At 40.8% G+C, this 17,655-nt stretch overlaps 1 protein-coding gene across 2 annotated transcripts in view; it reads left to right on the top strand.

The window, feature by feature from the left end:
- The window catches only part of sbf2 (SET binding factor 2), an 83,861-nt gene that overhangs the window by 46,960 nt on the left and 19,246 nt on the right, over window positions 1-17,655 (top strand). For both annotated transcript variants that reach the window (XM_041033036.1, XM_041033027.1), the window contains exons 17-23: window positions 4,963-5,031; window positions 12,224-12,394; window positions 12,991-13,262; window positions 14,374-14,546; window positions 14,803-14,876; window positions 16,913-17,108; window positions 17,321-17,448. In XM_041033036.1, the coding sequence (XP_040888970.1) occupies window positions 4,963-5,031; window positions 12,224-12,394; window positions 12,991-13,262; window positions 14,374-14,546; window positions 14,803-14,876; window positions 16,913-17,108; window positions 17,321-17,448 (1,083 nt within the window). The remainder of the gene's footprint in view (window positions 1-4,962; window positions 5,032-12,223; window positions 12,395-12,990; window positions 13,263-14,373; window positions 14,547-14,802; window positions 14,877-16,912; window positions 17,109-17,320; window positions 17,449-17,655) is intronic.

Raw genomic sequence — 17,655 nt, 5'->3', positions numbered from 1 at the left:
CTTTCCACACATGAAGGAAGACGTGAAAAGAAAAGCTTGTTGCATCATCCCTTCTGTGCTGCGCAATGTCTAACCGTCTTCATTTCAAGGAGCAGGGATGAACTGTCCTTTAACAGCAATTTGTCTATGATGTGCATTTGTTGAAAAGTCAAAAAGCCACCATGTCTTTTGCATAACCTCTTTAGTCAAGACTTGAATTATAGTTTAAAGTTTAAACTAGTTTAAACTGATTACTAGATGCATACTGTTCTGAGGTGCAGTTGTTGTGGTGCTATCTGATAGCCAAGCTGCCAGTGCTAATTGTTTTTATAGAAATGAGATCCTGTTGTGTTAACTGTTGTTTGAACCAATTAATTGCTTTAAAGCTGGACATGAAATTAATATGAAATGATGAACCTCCCTGCAGGATGCCTTGAGGGGATTAACGTGAAATGCATGATTCTCGTCTGTGTTTTACAGTCCTTATTTTGTCAAGGACAGATTCAGTAAAAAAAAAAAAGAAAGAAAAGAAAAACAGGTAATTGTCATGCACATCTGGAAAAATGCAGATGTAATCTGTACTTTATCTGCTGTTTGCAACACAAACTGGTAAACACACATTGGGTGGTAATGCTGACATTGCTATTTTGATTTGATCTGTTCATAGTTCATTTCAAGAGAACTTGATAGAGGTCTGTTTACCCTAACTTTTAATAAAGACTGAAATATAGATGTTATTACCATAGAGTTATATTTCAAAAGCATCCAAGTGAGTTTTGAAGCCTAATATGACACCCTTGGTTTCCTTTGGCTTCTTCCTGAAAAGCCAATGGTCCACAGTTACACATGGGAAAAGAGTAATAACACATCACACATGGAGAAGAGTCTCAGTATGGAATGGATAAGATAGATTAATTTCTTCTTATACTTAAAGGTGGAAGCCAAGCATTTGTTCCTGGCTTTCATTTCTTGGTCTTATTTGAGGTGTGAGGGATTTGTCTCAGACAAGCTGTGAAAGAAATATAAATAGTAAATTGCTGGGCCAGTAATTACTTTCATATTCTGCACTCTGCCCTTTCTTTCAACGCCCAACCACATAAGAACCCCAAAATGATATTACAGAGAGTGCACCATGGCCAGAAGTTATGTTGTGGATGTGTGTGTGTGTGTGTGTGTGTGTGTGTGTGTGTGTGTGTGTGTGTGTGTGTGTGTGTGTGTGTCCCTCTGTGCCAAAGTGACCTATTCTGTAAAAAATGTTGCTTGCTCTTTGTACATTGACAGCGTGATGCCTCATTAGGATTTCTGGCATATGTGTTGATGTGACACATTGATTCGCAATGACATCATCATGACGAGACCAATTACAACATTTATCTTTTAACTGTCAACTTCAGGCTAAGTGACAGTTCGGTTGTCTGGTTGTAATCAGTGTTTTCTTTTGAAAGGTTCGCAGGGGAGCCTAGCCGCAGGAAGCGGTACAAAAATTTACAATAGGTCAAAGGTTAGGACATTAGAATCAGGTGGTACTGTACCTTGTCAGTACTTGTTAATTTCTTTTTCTTTGTTTAGATTTTTTTTTTTTTTTTTTTAGTAATTCACAAAACAGTGTTGATATGTTCTCTGGAATGCATTGATATGTTTACAGTGACGCATTTTTCCTGTTTAACCATGTGTTGTAATCTTTATCTGTGCTGTTTCAATGCCATGAATCATGCACAGCAGCAACCCTCATTAGGGCATTTGGAGTTAATTGCACATTTATTTGCTCTTGTGTGTGTGTGTGCGCACTGGTCAGTGCTCCAGCTTTTAGAACTAAACGTTGCGCAAGCCATGTGGGGGAATGAGCCCTGCTGTGGATGTATCCTGGCATCCCAACCATTTCCTGTCAGATAGGATTATGAGCCCTCTGTGCTCTGCTCTCTCATGGCCGAGGGGCTCATGATGGTGCTCAAAAACACTCACTGGATGGCAGTTTACTCTGAGAGGGGAATTGGGGCGGGAGGTCCATGGGAAGTGGCTGCAACCACACGTCCATGCTGTTGTCCACGAGTTCCGCATGATCCTCAGCTTGGCCATCTGATGTGAAACAGTGTGTAAGAAGGCATGTTACATGCAGATGTTGTTGGAAAAGTATGAAGCATTAATCTGACTGTCCTGTCTGAATTGCATATTGCTTAAATCTGAGCTGATGAACTGGAACCCCTGCCAGCTCTATACCCTCCACCCCCTTCGGAGCCTAAAGGCTCATTGCTGCAGTTTAATCACTTTGAACATCTCCTTTAATAGTGAATAGACATTTTTACATTATTTAGATCATAAATTAGTCTCTTACTGTGAGAACGCTCGTTTTCACAGAGGACAACTATGTCGCTTATTCTTCGTCCTATTAGTAATTCAAGCCAGAATTAACAGTAATAGCCTCTAAGTTAAGAAATGTTTGTATATCTGTAACCGCTAAAGTCTCGTAAAAGCATGAAATAAGTTCTTCTCACAGCTTTCCTGGAAAGTGCTAACATCTCTGAAACACACAGGAAGCTGCCGTTTGTTCACATCCTCTACCGTTTGTGTCTCATGCTCAAGCTTCTTGTTTTTGCTCGCTGCATGCGTGTCTGAGACAGAATGGGTGTGTTAGTCATCATAGCTATCATAGCTCCTGCAGCTTCAAGAATGAGGGAAAAGTGGTGAGACACACAGTAAATAATAGGAGGAAAGGAAGACAGCAGGGTGTCCTCGCAAACAAATGTGGGGATACACAACACCCTCCTATTCCTCCATTTTTGAAAGCCCAAATAAGCTAACATTTTTCACCACCCTACACCGCGTGGATCTGCTCATGACAATGATCGAGTCCTAAATACAATACCCTTACCTTTGTCAAGTTCCTCATGTGATGCTGATAGGCTACCATCAGCTCTGCTCTACTTCCTTCGCTTTTCATTCAGTCTTATCTCAGACCTGTAGGTTTCATTTCTTGTCTGTTCACTTTGTAAGCTGACCTCCAAAGCTTTTGAGCTGTCACTTAACCTCTGTCTCCTTACAGGAGATTAAGGAGGTTTGTGGGTGAGAATAAGTGAGGCTTAATTAAACCAGTTAACATAACTTCATATAAGATATGACATGTTGAAGCAGCCGTTTGGACAAAGCTTGTGACGCTTTCTTCATCTGAAGCATGACTGCAGCCTTTTTGGTGCTGAAAATGTCTGTCCTCAAGTTTCTTTTCCAACAAACTGATGACATGAATTACTGCACCTCACTCTTTACATTGAAATAATGCTGGCTTGTTAGATAGCCACACTTTTCTGCCTGTGCATTTCCACTTGTTGTTCTATTTGGACTGGGGTCCATGAACTCCTGTGACCTGCAGCATTGTTAAGGATGCTGGTAAACAATGCTTTGGTGCCGCTCCAAGCTGGAACGTTTTACCGCAACCCAAATAACTGCAAAGAAAAACACTAGTGACAAGAAAAATAAAACAGAAACTATGTTGCTTAGTCGACGGGGGGCCAAGCTTTCATGTGTGGCTGTGGAACTTGTGTTTTGCATTTTCTCCCCTCTCTACATTCTTGTGTGTGTGTGTGTTTTTTTTTCTTTGAGGGCTGGCGGTAATAGAGGCCCCCGTTGCAGACCACTATCAGAAAGTTCAGCATTCTTCTCCCTATCTCTCCCACCAAAAAAGCCTGATAATATGTTGCATACTTGTAACTTAAAAACTCTGTCACGAACGTCAAACTTCTGTATTTATGTGTTTTTATTATTCGCATGACAATAAAAGAAAAACCAGGTTTTCAAAAAAAGGAGAGAGAAGAAAGAAAATGTTTGTGATCTACACATTTTCTTGCTATGAGGTCCCACTGAGGGTTATGATGTGCGGCACCATGTCAGAGTCAGTGCTGTTGTTTGTACATGGTCCTAAATCAAGTTTCCTCTGGCCATTCTCATTTGCAGAGTTCAACAAATAAATCCCAACAAAGCTTCCCAGAGATAAGTACCAATTTCCTGTGAATTAAGTACTTTTAAGACCAACTTACGTCCTTTTCTCTTATTCTCCCGTTCACATCATTCTCTGTGATCTCTGTAGGAAAAGTTTAGTTTGGGCCCCTAAGTCCCCTGCTCAAAGCCTCTTAATGTACTATTCATCTTAATACCGTTCTCTCGAAAGCACCATTAAGCACCGCCTCTTTGACCTGAAACAATCCCAAATACAAAGGCACTTTGGCATGGTGTGTAAATGTCAAAGAGGGAATATTTTTCAACTATTCCCTGATTTAACAACAAACAAAATGAAAAAGAGAATTAAATTTCCTTTCTGGCTAGTCGTGGCTGTTTGATAAATGGACGCAGTATTTTATGGCCAGAACGAGTGGATTTTATGCAACGTCTTGTGATTTTCTTGAATGAGACTTGTATGGCAATCTAGTTCAGGAATGCAAAACATAAAATTACCAATAAATTGACGACTGGAACGCTCTGACAATTGTGTCAAGGCAGAGATTATATAAGGCTATTGAAAGCATATGTCCTAATAGTTGAGCAGAGCAAAGCGGTTTTGAGTGGTTTTTGCAGACTGTTTTTTTTTTTAAAGCATCGCCCTGACATTTAACAAGACAGAGTGTCTTTATGTAACAGGAAGTTACGTTTGCTGAAGATTCTTTGCCCCCCAGTGTTCTCCCCAGGTCACACCTCTGCATTGCTAATTTAAAGCAGTTTATCAGTAATACACAGGAAGACATGCAGTGTTTTTCTAACAGCTTTTCATTTCAAGATAGATTCAGCATTGCAACAATAAAATGGTTCTCCCTTAAGTTACCACGGCTGATAGAAATGTCTTTATCTGAGTTTCCCTTCTGGTTGCCGTGTGTGTGTGTGACCTCTCCGCTGGAAACCAGTGCTGCTTGTGTTGGGGCTCCATTGAAAAGGAGCTGTGCAACATGTCTCCTGCTGTGTCCTGCCCTGCTCTCACTTCTCCCCCTGTTTGGCCCACAGGACTGCTCCAGCTCAGAGGAGTATGTGATGGCTGCTGCCCTGCTGCCCCTGTCAACAGCTTTTTACAGGGTAAGGAAATGCATGTATGTGAGTTGTATACTGACATTGTCACATCTATAAACAAATTTCTCATTTATTTAACCATGCACATACTGTAGTATGAGCCACTGAAACTACTTTCACAACTCATCACTCTAATAAATATGAGGTGATTTAATTTTTTTTTTTTTTTGGCTTATTGCAGGTATTTCTGTATTGTATATATAATGGCCAAAATGGAAGATATAACTGAGATCATTTAGATACTGTGTGTCCATTACATACTGTAATATGTCCTGGAAAGAATTTCATTTTTTTTCTATAAAATGTCAAAAATCAAATTTAACGGATCCTCGTATGTGTTTATGTCAAAAAAGGAATATCAGCCAATACCATAAGATACAGATTTTTGTATCCTGTGACTGGGCTTAGGTTAACACTGCATTATACTGAAGGTTGTAGGCAGGGAATAAACGGAGGGAGGACAGCTTTCTCAACCTTTGACCTTTGCTGATTCTGGAGCATTTACATACACAGAGGAGCATGTTAAAACCTCCATGGGCTAATCAGCGCAGGAGAGCTGCCATGCTCACCACAACTATGTCCCCACGGCTTGCTCGTTGCTGTGGGGACAGACACAACTGTCCGCATTGGCTTTTTTGTTGGGTACCATTGCCATACCCTGATGGGCTGGACTGGGACCTGGCCCGCTACCCACCTCTAAATGACTCATCCAGTTCACATGCCCCAGGCTGATGTAACTCTCTTAGATAAGCCCTATGTGTTGTTTTTCTTTTTTTTCCTCTTCTGGGCCACCAGCACTGAAAATTAATCAATTATGTCATTCTTTCTTAATTTGGTGCATGCTTGTCAAACCATGTAACAAGCATATACCACTACAAAACAATTTCTGTTTCATAAGAATATCATTTTATCCTAGTTCACAGTTATTACACAATGGAGTGATTTCCTGCTGTTTCAGTTAGAAGGTTATAAATTATTTCTTGTCTGGCACTGACAACTCATTAGAAGAAAGGATATTTCGAGAATGCAACAGATATTTCCCTGTTATTTACAGATGATTGGAACTGGTGACAAGCTCCAGTTCTGCCTCATCCAAAGGGTGAAAAGTAAAGTGAGGTCAGGAGGGAATCTGCCAAAGTTATTTGTAATCTCTGGTTTAGTGGTGCAAGGATCATGCAGTAGAAATGTTAGAAAAACAAAGACTGGTAATGGAGCATTCCAGCAGCTGTCATAATGGGTGTGGATTGAGAGGCATGTGTGATCCCGAAATCTCACAATTGATCCATCATGCCCTGTTTCACGTTTGTGGACGTACATAATCAACTTTTGAGTATTATAAATTGTAGCCTTGGAAGTTTGGTATCCTGGATGGCATGCCAATTGTAATGTTTTACATGGCGCTAAAACAAATATAACATATGTGTACATATAACATGTTCTACAGTCGTGAAACTTTGTAACTGATGAACCGATCCTTAAGTCTGACCAGACAGGACCTTGAAAGCCACTGAAAAGATGTAAGGTTTTTTTTCTTTTTTGATTTTGAGGGTTTTTCACAGGGAATGGACAAGTCAACACCCAACACAAAAACAAAAGCGTACACAATAAAACAATCCCTCTACAGTCACTAGTAGCAAGTAATGTCTGGTGATGTCTACCTACCACATCACTGACTTAGAGTGTTTGTGTGTATGGATGAGTGGGCAGGGCAGGATATATATGAGGTAGTTTGGCTTTTGAAACATGAGCGCCATGCATCTTTTGAACTGGATGAAGGAATGACGAGCACATAAAGAGGTCGAACTAACAAGTTAAAGTATGGACCTCCAAGTATCTACAGATAGGGACAAGCCCAGGTCCTCCTCCCAAGATTTTCTGAGCTTGTCCAGTGTGGTATGCCTGAGGCCCAACACCATATCATAGAGGACCGAGAGGAGTCTTTTACAAGATGGATTTGAAGAGAGGGCCATGTCAACAATAGTTTTGTCCGTTAATATGGACAAGTTGGACAAATTTAGAATGCACATAATGTCTGGCTGGTAAATAACTGAAAAAGTGTGACTTAGGTGTTATCTATAAAGAAATCTTCAAAACGTACAATACCTTTCCTGTGCCATTCTCCAGAGCAGATGGCTTGAAAAGATAGGTTGACGCTTAGAAGAGAGAAGCTGTGTGGAAATATTTCCTGAATTGAGCCCACGCTCTTCAGGAGTGTTTGACCACCAGGTTCCCGCTAGATTTAATAAAGGGGAGAAGAAGCAGGGATGCAAGCAGTGCAGGAATAGACAGATTGTCATCAGAGTGCGGTTCCATTGCCAAACGGCCACTTGTATCTTTAAGTACAGTTGCAGTTAAGTGCGATGGTGCAGTGCCATTTTTCCACTGTGTGAGGAAGGCTCTGCCACTTCTAAATACAACTAGGAAAGTACGCAGACTGTTTGTGCTGTGAATCAAATCATTGACCCACTCAAAACTGTGTTTCCAGCACTGGCCCACTTACTGTTACTGCATTTTGACATTAATCTTGAACCAGTCTCATAAGCAGGACTGGAAGAGGTATTTGATTGATATTTGATTTCCAGCACATTATTAGACTTCTAGGTCTTAAATTAATTTGAGAATAAATTACTTTCTGATATGCTTTGAGTCTGACATGGCAGTGTTAAAGCATCTCCCACACATTTCATCATCATTAGTGCACATTTTTCATAATAAAATATTCATAAAAATATATGTTTTTGTTTGTTGTTGTTTTTGACTACTTTAGCATACCAGCGTAGCCACTGCACATTGAAGACCGCTAGTTCAAGTTCAGGAGTCAGACACTGGTTAAAGTCCCTCTTTGGTATTCTTGGCCAGACTTTGGCAAGCTCACGCTGTGTTCATGCTTACAGTGGTACTGTCCCCATGGCCCTTAAGTCTCCAGGTCGGAGAACGTGGGAAGCTCCCTTGCACTGCAACCGTCTGCTCCCAGAATCTGCTGGATAGAGACAGACAGTGTTTGTTGTATTGCTAGCCATATGTTGACACTGAACAGCTTATTCTATTGACCCACATTCAATGGTCAGATGTTTTGCTTTCCCGTTTCTTTGGTTTCCCCTCAGTTCGACCCTTCTTGAATGTTTTGTTCAAACAAAGGCACTTATGGAGCAATGTTTGATAGATATTTGTTAACATTTCAGATGGAAAAGGAAATTAGACCTGACTTGCAAAATATGTTTTGGCCTAGATTGTGCATGAATGGAATCATTTGGACCGTGTAGGTAAAGTTTATCTAAACGCTACATAACCTTTGTACAGTGGCCCTTTGTTAAAGGTGAGGTTTTACATTTTGTTGTGATTCGCTAATCTACGGACAGTTGCTCTGACATTCATTATCTAGGAAGGAATGGGTTTATCAGGAGATGAACAGGTGTCATCAACGTCTGGATCTGTTGTTATTCTGCCCTTTTCAGTCCCCACATGATATTTCTTCTTACATTTGAATGTGTCTTTAGAGTAAATGCCTCTCTCACAGATAAACGGATAAAGCAACAAGTGGAGAACCCAAACACAATGCTGGATGACTTACACAACAAGAACACTTGAGTGTTAGCATTCTTTCAGCTATAGTTTATGCATGGGGGGGATTTTTCAGCTCGCTCTGTCAAACTGTTCTCCTCCATCTCCTCGTGAGGAAAATGACGTACTAGGTGACCCTTGTGTATCTCAGAAATGTCCAGCTCTTGACTTACCGTATCTATGTTTACTTAGTTTTGGAACATTTATGTTACTTGTACATCATGTTTTTACACAGTTATGGCCTATGGATTCCATGATGGGTTTGTTTATTAGTCTGACTGAACATGTTTTTCTGTGTTTGTTTTACGCGACTGAGTTCTATAAATACATTTGTATGAATGCAGGCTTTTTCATGGTTTCAGGATGCATGTAGTTTTCCTCGCAGTACACAGACTCATGTAGAACTGCAAAAAGGAGGAGATGGATTGTATGCAGGTCAGGCACGCATTCCCACAAAGGACTTGTCCAGAAATAATGACTGTTTTTGTATCTACAATTCAGGAATGCTATGGATTCTCCCAAAACACTTGTAAATAATGTCGCTGCCCCAAGGCTGGTGACATATCAGATACAGCAGTATACGCTCCCTTCAGTGACAACACACACCATCTCTCATTCTCTGAGACACCGTTGACGTGTGATTCTGTTTGGCTGTCCAGCTGCTGTTTGGAGGCCGCAGTCAATCATACTGTGAACCTTGGGATCGTGTCCCAAAGTTCAAAACAAGATCCCAAATCCTGATAGCCTCATTCCTCTGACCCATGCACAGCATTTTCTCCTTTCTGTCTCCCCTTGTGGTTTTTCTGCTTGTTTTTCACCCTTTCTCCCTCAACTCTGCATTCCTCCACTTCACTAGTCACATGGCCAGATGGGTCTGATAGTTGTATACTCCCTCCTTCATCTTCACTTGCTACTTTCCCTTCCACCTCCCTTTCCTCTGCTTTCTTCTCTCCTTCCCTGTCCTCCTCCTTGACCATCTGTCTTGTGGATGTCTCTGTAAGCTCCGTGTATTATCATATTAGGAAGCGCTGACCTCGGTCAAAATGACCTGCGCGTATCTGACAAGTCAGAAAAGTACAGCCAGACTGTGTAAAGACAGCATAGACAGATTGCTCACACATAGAGCGCCTTACATAAACATATTTGCGCATCCGCACAACATCTGCTGGAAGACATGCAACAAACTCCTGTGACAGAAAGGCATTACACTACTGTCCAAAGGCATTTCTTGTTGTATATCGTACTGCTCATTTATGACCATATGTCATTCAGGTCCATCCTTAAAGTTCGACATCTCTGTACACTCAGTTTTGAAACTACGTGTTCCACAGCCTGCAAGTCTGTTGGTTTGAGCAGTGCCAGGTTTGGTAGAGTTATAGCCTTTCTTCAAAGCATTTCTTACCACAGCAGATTTGTCCTTGTCATTTCATCCTGCCTTTACCTGGCCTAATTCCCATACTCAGTATAAGGCAGTATGTTTGTTTGCTGCGATGATAGCAATGTTAGAATAATCATTTCTAGAGAGAAAACCGTTAATCTAACCAAGTTCCCATTAATGTTTTCCTACAGTTGCCTTATGATCTACTGCGAGGATGTACTCTGGCACACCAGTTTTTAGTGAGAGTGATTCAGATGGAAGGAGAAAAGGTTGATTTATAGCTTAGCGGTGAGGTGTAACGTAGAACCGATGGAAAAAAATGATACTGTTTGTTACAGGTACATTAAGGTCACATTTCCCGAAAAAGTGGTGTCATTTTTGTGACCTAATATTAGAAGACAAGCAGCAGGAGACCCCGCCTCTGTCGTTGTGTAATAACATGTTAAAGAAAAAAGAAAATTATCTGACATTTCCCTGTTGCAGTAATTTTTAACTGTATGAATCAGTTCTATATAAATCAAAAAAACAAAATACTTCAGTATCAAAAGGACGAATGGTTAATGTGTTAACTCAAGAACGAAAAAAAAAAAAATCACAGATCCCATTGTTAACAGTGCTGTAGGGGCATTAGCTCTCTGTTCGCCCCCTGTCCTCCCAGCTCTCCTCTCTCTTGGCTCCTGGCCCATCACACTGGGAATAGAGCTGTTTTGGTTCTGTCTGTTATAATTACAATAACCCCTCCAATTCTCATCCTTCAAAGGAAAACACTGAAGTGATAATAGAAACCACTGTAGTGTGTCAGACTCAGGGGAAAGAAATCAGAAGCTAATCTAATAAGAGACTTGAGCCTTACACGTGGCCCTCAGACTCTGCAGGGAGATGGACGGTTGGTGAATGATTGTTTGCGGCCAGTCATTTCTTGGCACACTGTACTTCTGGTTCTGCCCATGTTATTTGTGGTGTGATACTGTTTCTTCAGCACTGCCCTGTGGTTTTTTATATACTTTAAACAGTCCGGACCAGCATTATTGGCTTTAGCTGAGCACTGTATGTTCCCTTTAATAGCTGTTTTTGTGAGCAGCAGGTGCTTTACTCTTCAGTCCACACTAATGAAAAACAACAGCTCTGTTTCCAAATGCATCCAGACAGAGGGGTGGTCAGTCGCTCCACTAGGGGTTGTTATCTGTTAAATAGTTACAACTTTCAAAGAATGATTGATTTCACTTTAAATCCCATGGCAGACTTTTTTTTGTTTTTTGGGTCTTTTTCTTTTCCAACTTCATTTTGCATTTTGGCAAAAGGGGTATTGACTACAGCCCAGCCCCTTCTGGATGCGAATACCCAGTGAGTCGTAAACCTCCGCTAACTCTCACTGCCCACATTGACAGGGCTGCAGTGGTATTAGGATCCAGTGGGTTATGCAGCATCAGACACAAATGTTGTAAGTAGAGTGTATGTTAACCCTGAGCTGGAGTAGTTTTCATCAATCGGGTGAAGAAATAAAATATGTGAATAAAAGAGAGACTGATACTACAGGACTGTATAGGGCTTAAAGTAGCAGGCTCAGTAGCTTTTAGTTTGTAAAAATCATCTTTTTCCACAATGTCCAACGTCTCATTAAACTCTCCAAAGAGGCTCCAATGTTTACAATGAGTGAAATATTAAAACATGTTTTTATGACTCCACTGTTCCATCAAATAGAAATATTCTAGATATTTTCTTTGTCATTTCATACACAAAACAAAATTTAGCCTGACATATTTGGTATCCTAGGACACGTCTTTGGGATTTCCACTAGTATTCAAAATAAAGTTCAGTTGTTTTGATCAAAGTTTGGCTCTGCAGCATGTGTTTGTACTCACTGAGGTTGTCGAGAGGTTATACGTTTAAAGTTTTAATTTAGCTTTATGTCTATTTAAACTGTTCGTGTGGTCAATACATAAATTTGATTTTAACGTCAGTAACATGAAATAAAATTGCCATTTATTTGAAATCTAAAGTGTAAACAGTAACACCGTCACTGCCATTCTGAAGCTTAGCATCTGGTTTGTATCTGTTGCTATGGGAGATGACATAAACTATCAGAGAAACAGGGCCACAATGTTTTTTTTTTTCACTTTAACTTCCCTGCATTTTATTTTACTTTTACAGCCATTTAATCAGCCTCATTTTCAGTCCACAGCAGATATAAAAAAATAAAAGCAGATATAAAAAAGTCGTACATTGTCCTGATTCTGTGCACTGTGTTTTGTCTTCCAGAAATTGGCTGCTGCCGTGAACCAGTTTGCCTACACCTGCATTCAGGACCATCCCATCTGGACCAACCAGCAGTTCTGGGAAGCCACTTTCTACAGCGAGGTCCAGAGCCAGATCCGAGCCCTTTATCTTAACACCCCAGTAGAGAAAGGGATCATCACTGCCAAGCTAAAGGTAAGAGACCAATATGAGTAAGTATTGTGTGAGAATTCATATGAGATCTGTCTAACTTCACTATTTTAAACTCACACCACCGCTTAAAAGATTGAACGACTGAACATTACATTATTTAATATCGAGAAAATATGCCAAAATTTCCAGTTTTTAATTGCTGCCTTTCTCTTTCTTTTGTGATATTAAACTGAATATCTTTGGGGTTTGGACAAAACATTTAAAGACGTTACCTTGGACTTAAGGAAATTCTGATAAACAATTTTACCAACATTGTGACATATACAGTAGATCCAATCCACATTAACAAAGCAGATACAATTCCAAATTTCTTATATTGTTCAGTTTTCATCATTCTGTGTAATGTGTAAATGTACAATGTTTTTCAGATCTTACAGAAGCTCTTAAGATTATTTGGGGGTGGGGTGGGTCACAAGATCATTTTTGGAATTAAATTTGCACATTTTCTCTGTACATATAATTTTTTTGTCACTCTGCAAGTCAACACTTTGTGGCTAGCAATACAGCTGGGCATCACTGTATTTTTTGGGTGACCAGCCAAAAGAAAATCTGTCAAACTCCATCCATTTACTTTCCAGGATGCAGCCTCCGAGCCTGCAGTGGGAAGAGATGAGGAGCAGACAGCCATGGGCCTGGCGGCAGAGCAGCTGCGATTGTGGCCCAACCTGAGCAAGGAAAAGCAGCAGGAGCTGGTGAAGAATGAAGAGAGCACTGTGTTCAGCCAGGCCATCCACTATGCCAGCCTCATGGTTTACCTGCTGGTGCCTCTGGACACCAGCAAGAACAAACTGCTGCGCAGCGCCCCTGCTGCTGACTGGGAGAGCGGCAGCAACAGCATCGTCACAAACAGGTCAGGAGAGCGACAGCATACTGTGGTTCACTAACAGAGTGGTGGAAACATGTAATGAACTGTTGTTTAACATCTTTTACGTGTCTTTATCATCCATTAAGATCAAACATAGACTGGACTAGAACATATTTTTGGCTTGTTCATTATTTGTAAGGTAGAACAATCAGTCTTATCTGTAGGAAACATCAAGGTAAGGTTTCATGATTTGGGAGTATGTGTACTTCTCTTAATAAGGTGATGATAAGTATGTGGGTGGATGTGGCATAACTCACAGTCTACATGATACCTTCCTATTTAGCCAAATGGAACACAGCTCCTCGTCTGTTTCCGGCCCACATCCATCCTGTGGGCTTACATTGCTACTGCACAAAACAGAGTGAGGCTCATTTACTTCTGTTGGGAAGTTTAAAACCCTCAGGGTGTCTTTAATGGGGCTACACTGTACTCACCCAAACCAAACAAAATAGCAGTGAAAGTGATTTCCTGTGCTCTGCAGTAACTGTAGAGTGAAATAAATCTGGGAAGATCCCCCATGTATGTCTTAGAAATTAAAGGCATACAGCAAAAAAAAAAAAAGAAATCTGATTCCAAGTATCAAAGAACACAATGTTAATATTTTAATTTGTGTTATGTACACTATCTGATCTTTATCAAACAATTCGTTCTAAATTTCACATTTTATTTCCTAATAGCCACAAGAACACAATGTCACTATTTTATTCTTGTTTCTCTTTGTAATGAAGTATCAGAAATGCTGCGGCCAAGAATTTGTTTGTGTGGAAATTTTCTTTTTCTTTCATTTTTGCCCCAGACTTGTTTGTTTCTCACAGAAGACATTTGGATCTCATCACTCACTATTTGTGCATCCAGAGGGAAGGTTGCATCACCGTCTCATGTGAAACATTCCTCTTGGCTAATAGAGTCCGAACGATTGATCCAGGCTTCAGCACTTGGGCTGCAAACGGCTCTCGCTTTCACTGCTCTTTAGCACAGTGCATCTTCAGATCCATTTCTGTCAACACACAGCTCTCAGATCTCAGCTCAAATCCCCTCCTGGGCACAGTGGTTTGACCTTTCTTATTTTCATTGTCTCATCATGTATGCTTTACAGCATTGCTGGCAGTGTGGCAGAAAGCTTTGACACAGAGAGTGGGTTTGAGGACTCAGAAAACAGTGACGTGGCGAACTCTGTGGTCAGGTTCATTGCACGCTTCATCGACAAGGTATGCACAGAGAGTGGAGTAACCCAGGAACACATCAAGAGCCTGCACAGCATGATCCCAGGTACAGTGCTCACAGTGTTCATTCACACTGTCCTAATTCACTCAGCTTTATACAGAGTAACCCTTGGATGTGTGTATTCTCAGCTCAGGCCAACAGCAGCAGAGGCCTCTGAGCTGATTAACTCCTGACATGTTAAATGGCCTTAAAATCTGTAAATACACACCCTGGTTGTTAGAACGTGTGTAAGTACGTGTGTTTCTCTGTAGCAGCTTTGTGCTTGCGCATATGTTAACTGACCTCAACTTCTGACCCACAGGCATTGTAGCTATGCAGATGGAGGCTCTAGAGGCAGTTCACAGAGAGAGCAGGAGGTTACCTCCCATTCAGAAGGTGAGCATTACTTGACACTGAGCTGCTGGGACTTCAGCTGTACACACAGTATATATACAATTATATGGCAGGGTTAGACTTTCTGAAATCTAAACTTAATCCAAAACATTTTAAAAATCGAAGTATAGCTATAGAAAGCCAAAGTAAAAGAGCAATTCCTGGGTTTGTTCCAAAAGTTAGAGAACCTAATTTTAAATCCCTGTCCTGATAACAAATTCGTCTTAATGAATGTTTTTACTCATATCCTAACTCGTAGCTATGTGCACATGCTCAGTTTAGTCTGGTTTGCTGCTAGTATGCAGACTGCAGATCTCATCCAGTGTTTTCCAGTCATCATTGCACTTTCATACTTTACCAGTTGGTCTTTTGGACGTTGCTGGGCTATATGTCTGCCAGCTCTTGGTAATTCCTCTCGCACACCCTTACACACACAGACAAACATCATGCCAGTACTGCCTCGGGAGCAACCTGGAGACCATGGTGAGCAGTCTGGCTGCTGCACTTTGTGGCTAACTTCTTACATGTTTATGTGTTGGACAAAGCTTCCATCGTGGGCTGCTAGCTGTGAGCTGCATGCCAAAAAATACTAAAAAGTGTGTAAACAACACTGACTCTGGATTCATGACAAGTCAGAATAGTAGTAGTAATGGTAGTAATAACACAAAGAAGAAAAACAATGAATGCATTTAAGGTGCAGCTCTAATAAAAAGCCTAGCTCGCAGCAGTAATGAGGTGCAGAGGGACTCTCTTCTTGGTCTCATTGTCCATTCAAGGACAGATTCAAGAAGATTATCTCCTGGCCAGACCACAACTCCCCCAGGTCAGCTATGGCCTTAATGGGAAATGCTGTGAATGATCTAATGTCCCTGCTCGTTCGTTCTTGCGACAGTGGAACAACTGAGCGTTTCTATACTGGCTTTGGAGGCCAGAAGGAGCTGAAGCAACACAGGGTGCAGGCTTGACTGTTGTTAGTTACAGTTCATACAGTAGAAGTTGATCATATGAAGTTTGTTTCTGAGACATGGTATAGCAATCCTTTCTGTTAAGAGAAATGTGGCCAACGCTATAGTAGTGGATGTAATGTGAGGCACATATGTCAAACTACAAGTTTTCTATTCTTCTTTCTTTATAAATATCTGTTCACTTCTTCTTTGAAAGTGCATTAAAGCAGAACCCAACTGCAAACCCACACAGAATATGACACATGCTAAAAGAGACACTGCATATACAAGATATTTGCTGTTTGAAACGAAATGTTACACTTATTCTACTGCCTTTGGTTACACATGGTTTTCTTCTTAAAATTACTTAAACTGAGTTAAGTAGAATAAAGGTAGTAAGTGTACATGTGCCACTTTGAATGCATCATAGTTATATGCTGTTCATTTCACACGTTTGAGTTTGAGTCACAGAGCTGCACTTTATCTTCTGCTTCACTGGATAAAACCTGACAAGACACTGAGTGACTGGTCGGGTTAGTCAGACTTATTCTTCAAGAAGAAAAGCCTCATGTCAGTTGGGGTCCATGTGTTTAAATCTTAAAAACATGAATTGAAAACCAATGTTAACTCAGTTCAACAATTAGATAAACAGTTTTTCCTTGAAATGCAGATCATGCGATTTGCTTGGAGGGTTGAAATGGTAAATTGGTCTCTACAGAGAATATGAATTTGTTTTTGTTGGAAAGTTTTTATTTATTTATTTATTTTTAAATAACGCTATCTAATTCTTGGTGTGCTCGCAAGTTGTGTGCTTTTGATGATGACGTGCATGTGAAGCTTAAATTTTCCCAGCGAGGTCATGTGGTGTTCTGATTTGACGTTATAATGATAAATTGATTTCCTGGCTTTTTTTAAATCTGTTTCACTGACGCAAATGTTTTTGCTGTGTCCCTCATTTTGAGTACCTAACTGTCAACAAAAAATGTCTTAAGTTTTAGCTCAGACGTGTTCATGGGCAGGTTTGTGCATATGCGTCTGTCCCTGGGTACAATGGTATGATGTTTTGTTTTGTTTTGTTTTTTCTTTTTCCATCAGCCTAAGATTCTGCGGCCAACTCTGCTTCCTGGAGAGGAGCTGGTGTTGGAGGGGTTGCGGGTGCTTCTGGACCCTGACGGCAGAGAGGAAGCCACTGGGGGGCTCCTGGGGGGCCCACACATCCTGCCAGCAGAGGGAGCCCTCTTTCTCACCACATATCGCATCATCTTTAAAGGCATCCCCCATGATCCGCTGGGTAAATACTGAGCCACAGCAACAATAGCTTTTAATGAAATCAAAAGTTATTTTTTGTATTTACTACCCAATTTTTCAATAATATTACCTGCCTACTGTCAAAAGCATAAAATGCTGAGAAATAATAAATTGCAGGTGGTCAAGTGTGTAGTAAGATGCTGCAGCGATCATGTCAGTAATGTCATGCTGGTCTTTGTTCCTGTGTGTGTCCAGTGGGGGAGCAGGCAGTGATCAGGGCTTTCCCCGTGTCCACGCTGACCAAAGAGAAAAAGATCAGCATCCAGAACCAGCTGCAGCAGAACATGCAGGAAGGTCTGCAGCTCCGCTCTGCTTCGTTTCAGGTAAACACTGAAACACCCTATACTCTCATGGTCACCAAACATGTTATATGTTTCAGTTAATGTGATTCTCTGAGATTTTAGATGGCAGCAAAGTGCAGTAGGCATTATGAATGGTGATATAGCATGATGCAGCATGTAGTATGTGGTTCTCTCAGATGTTAAATTCACATTGTTATTGGGGGTGAATCACATTGTTTTCTTAATTCA

This window comes from Toxotes jaculatrix, chromosome 1 (genome assembly GCF_017976425.1).
Source record: "Toxotes jaculatrix isolate fToxJac2 chromosome 1, fToxJac2.pri, whole genome shotgun sequence".
Classification (NCBI taxonomy): Eukaryota; Metazoa; Chordata; class Actinopteri; family Toxotidae; genus Toxotes; species Toxotes jaculatrix.
Note: the sequence above shows the minus strand (reverse complement) of the source record. Positions and strands in the feature narration are given on the sequence as shown.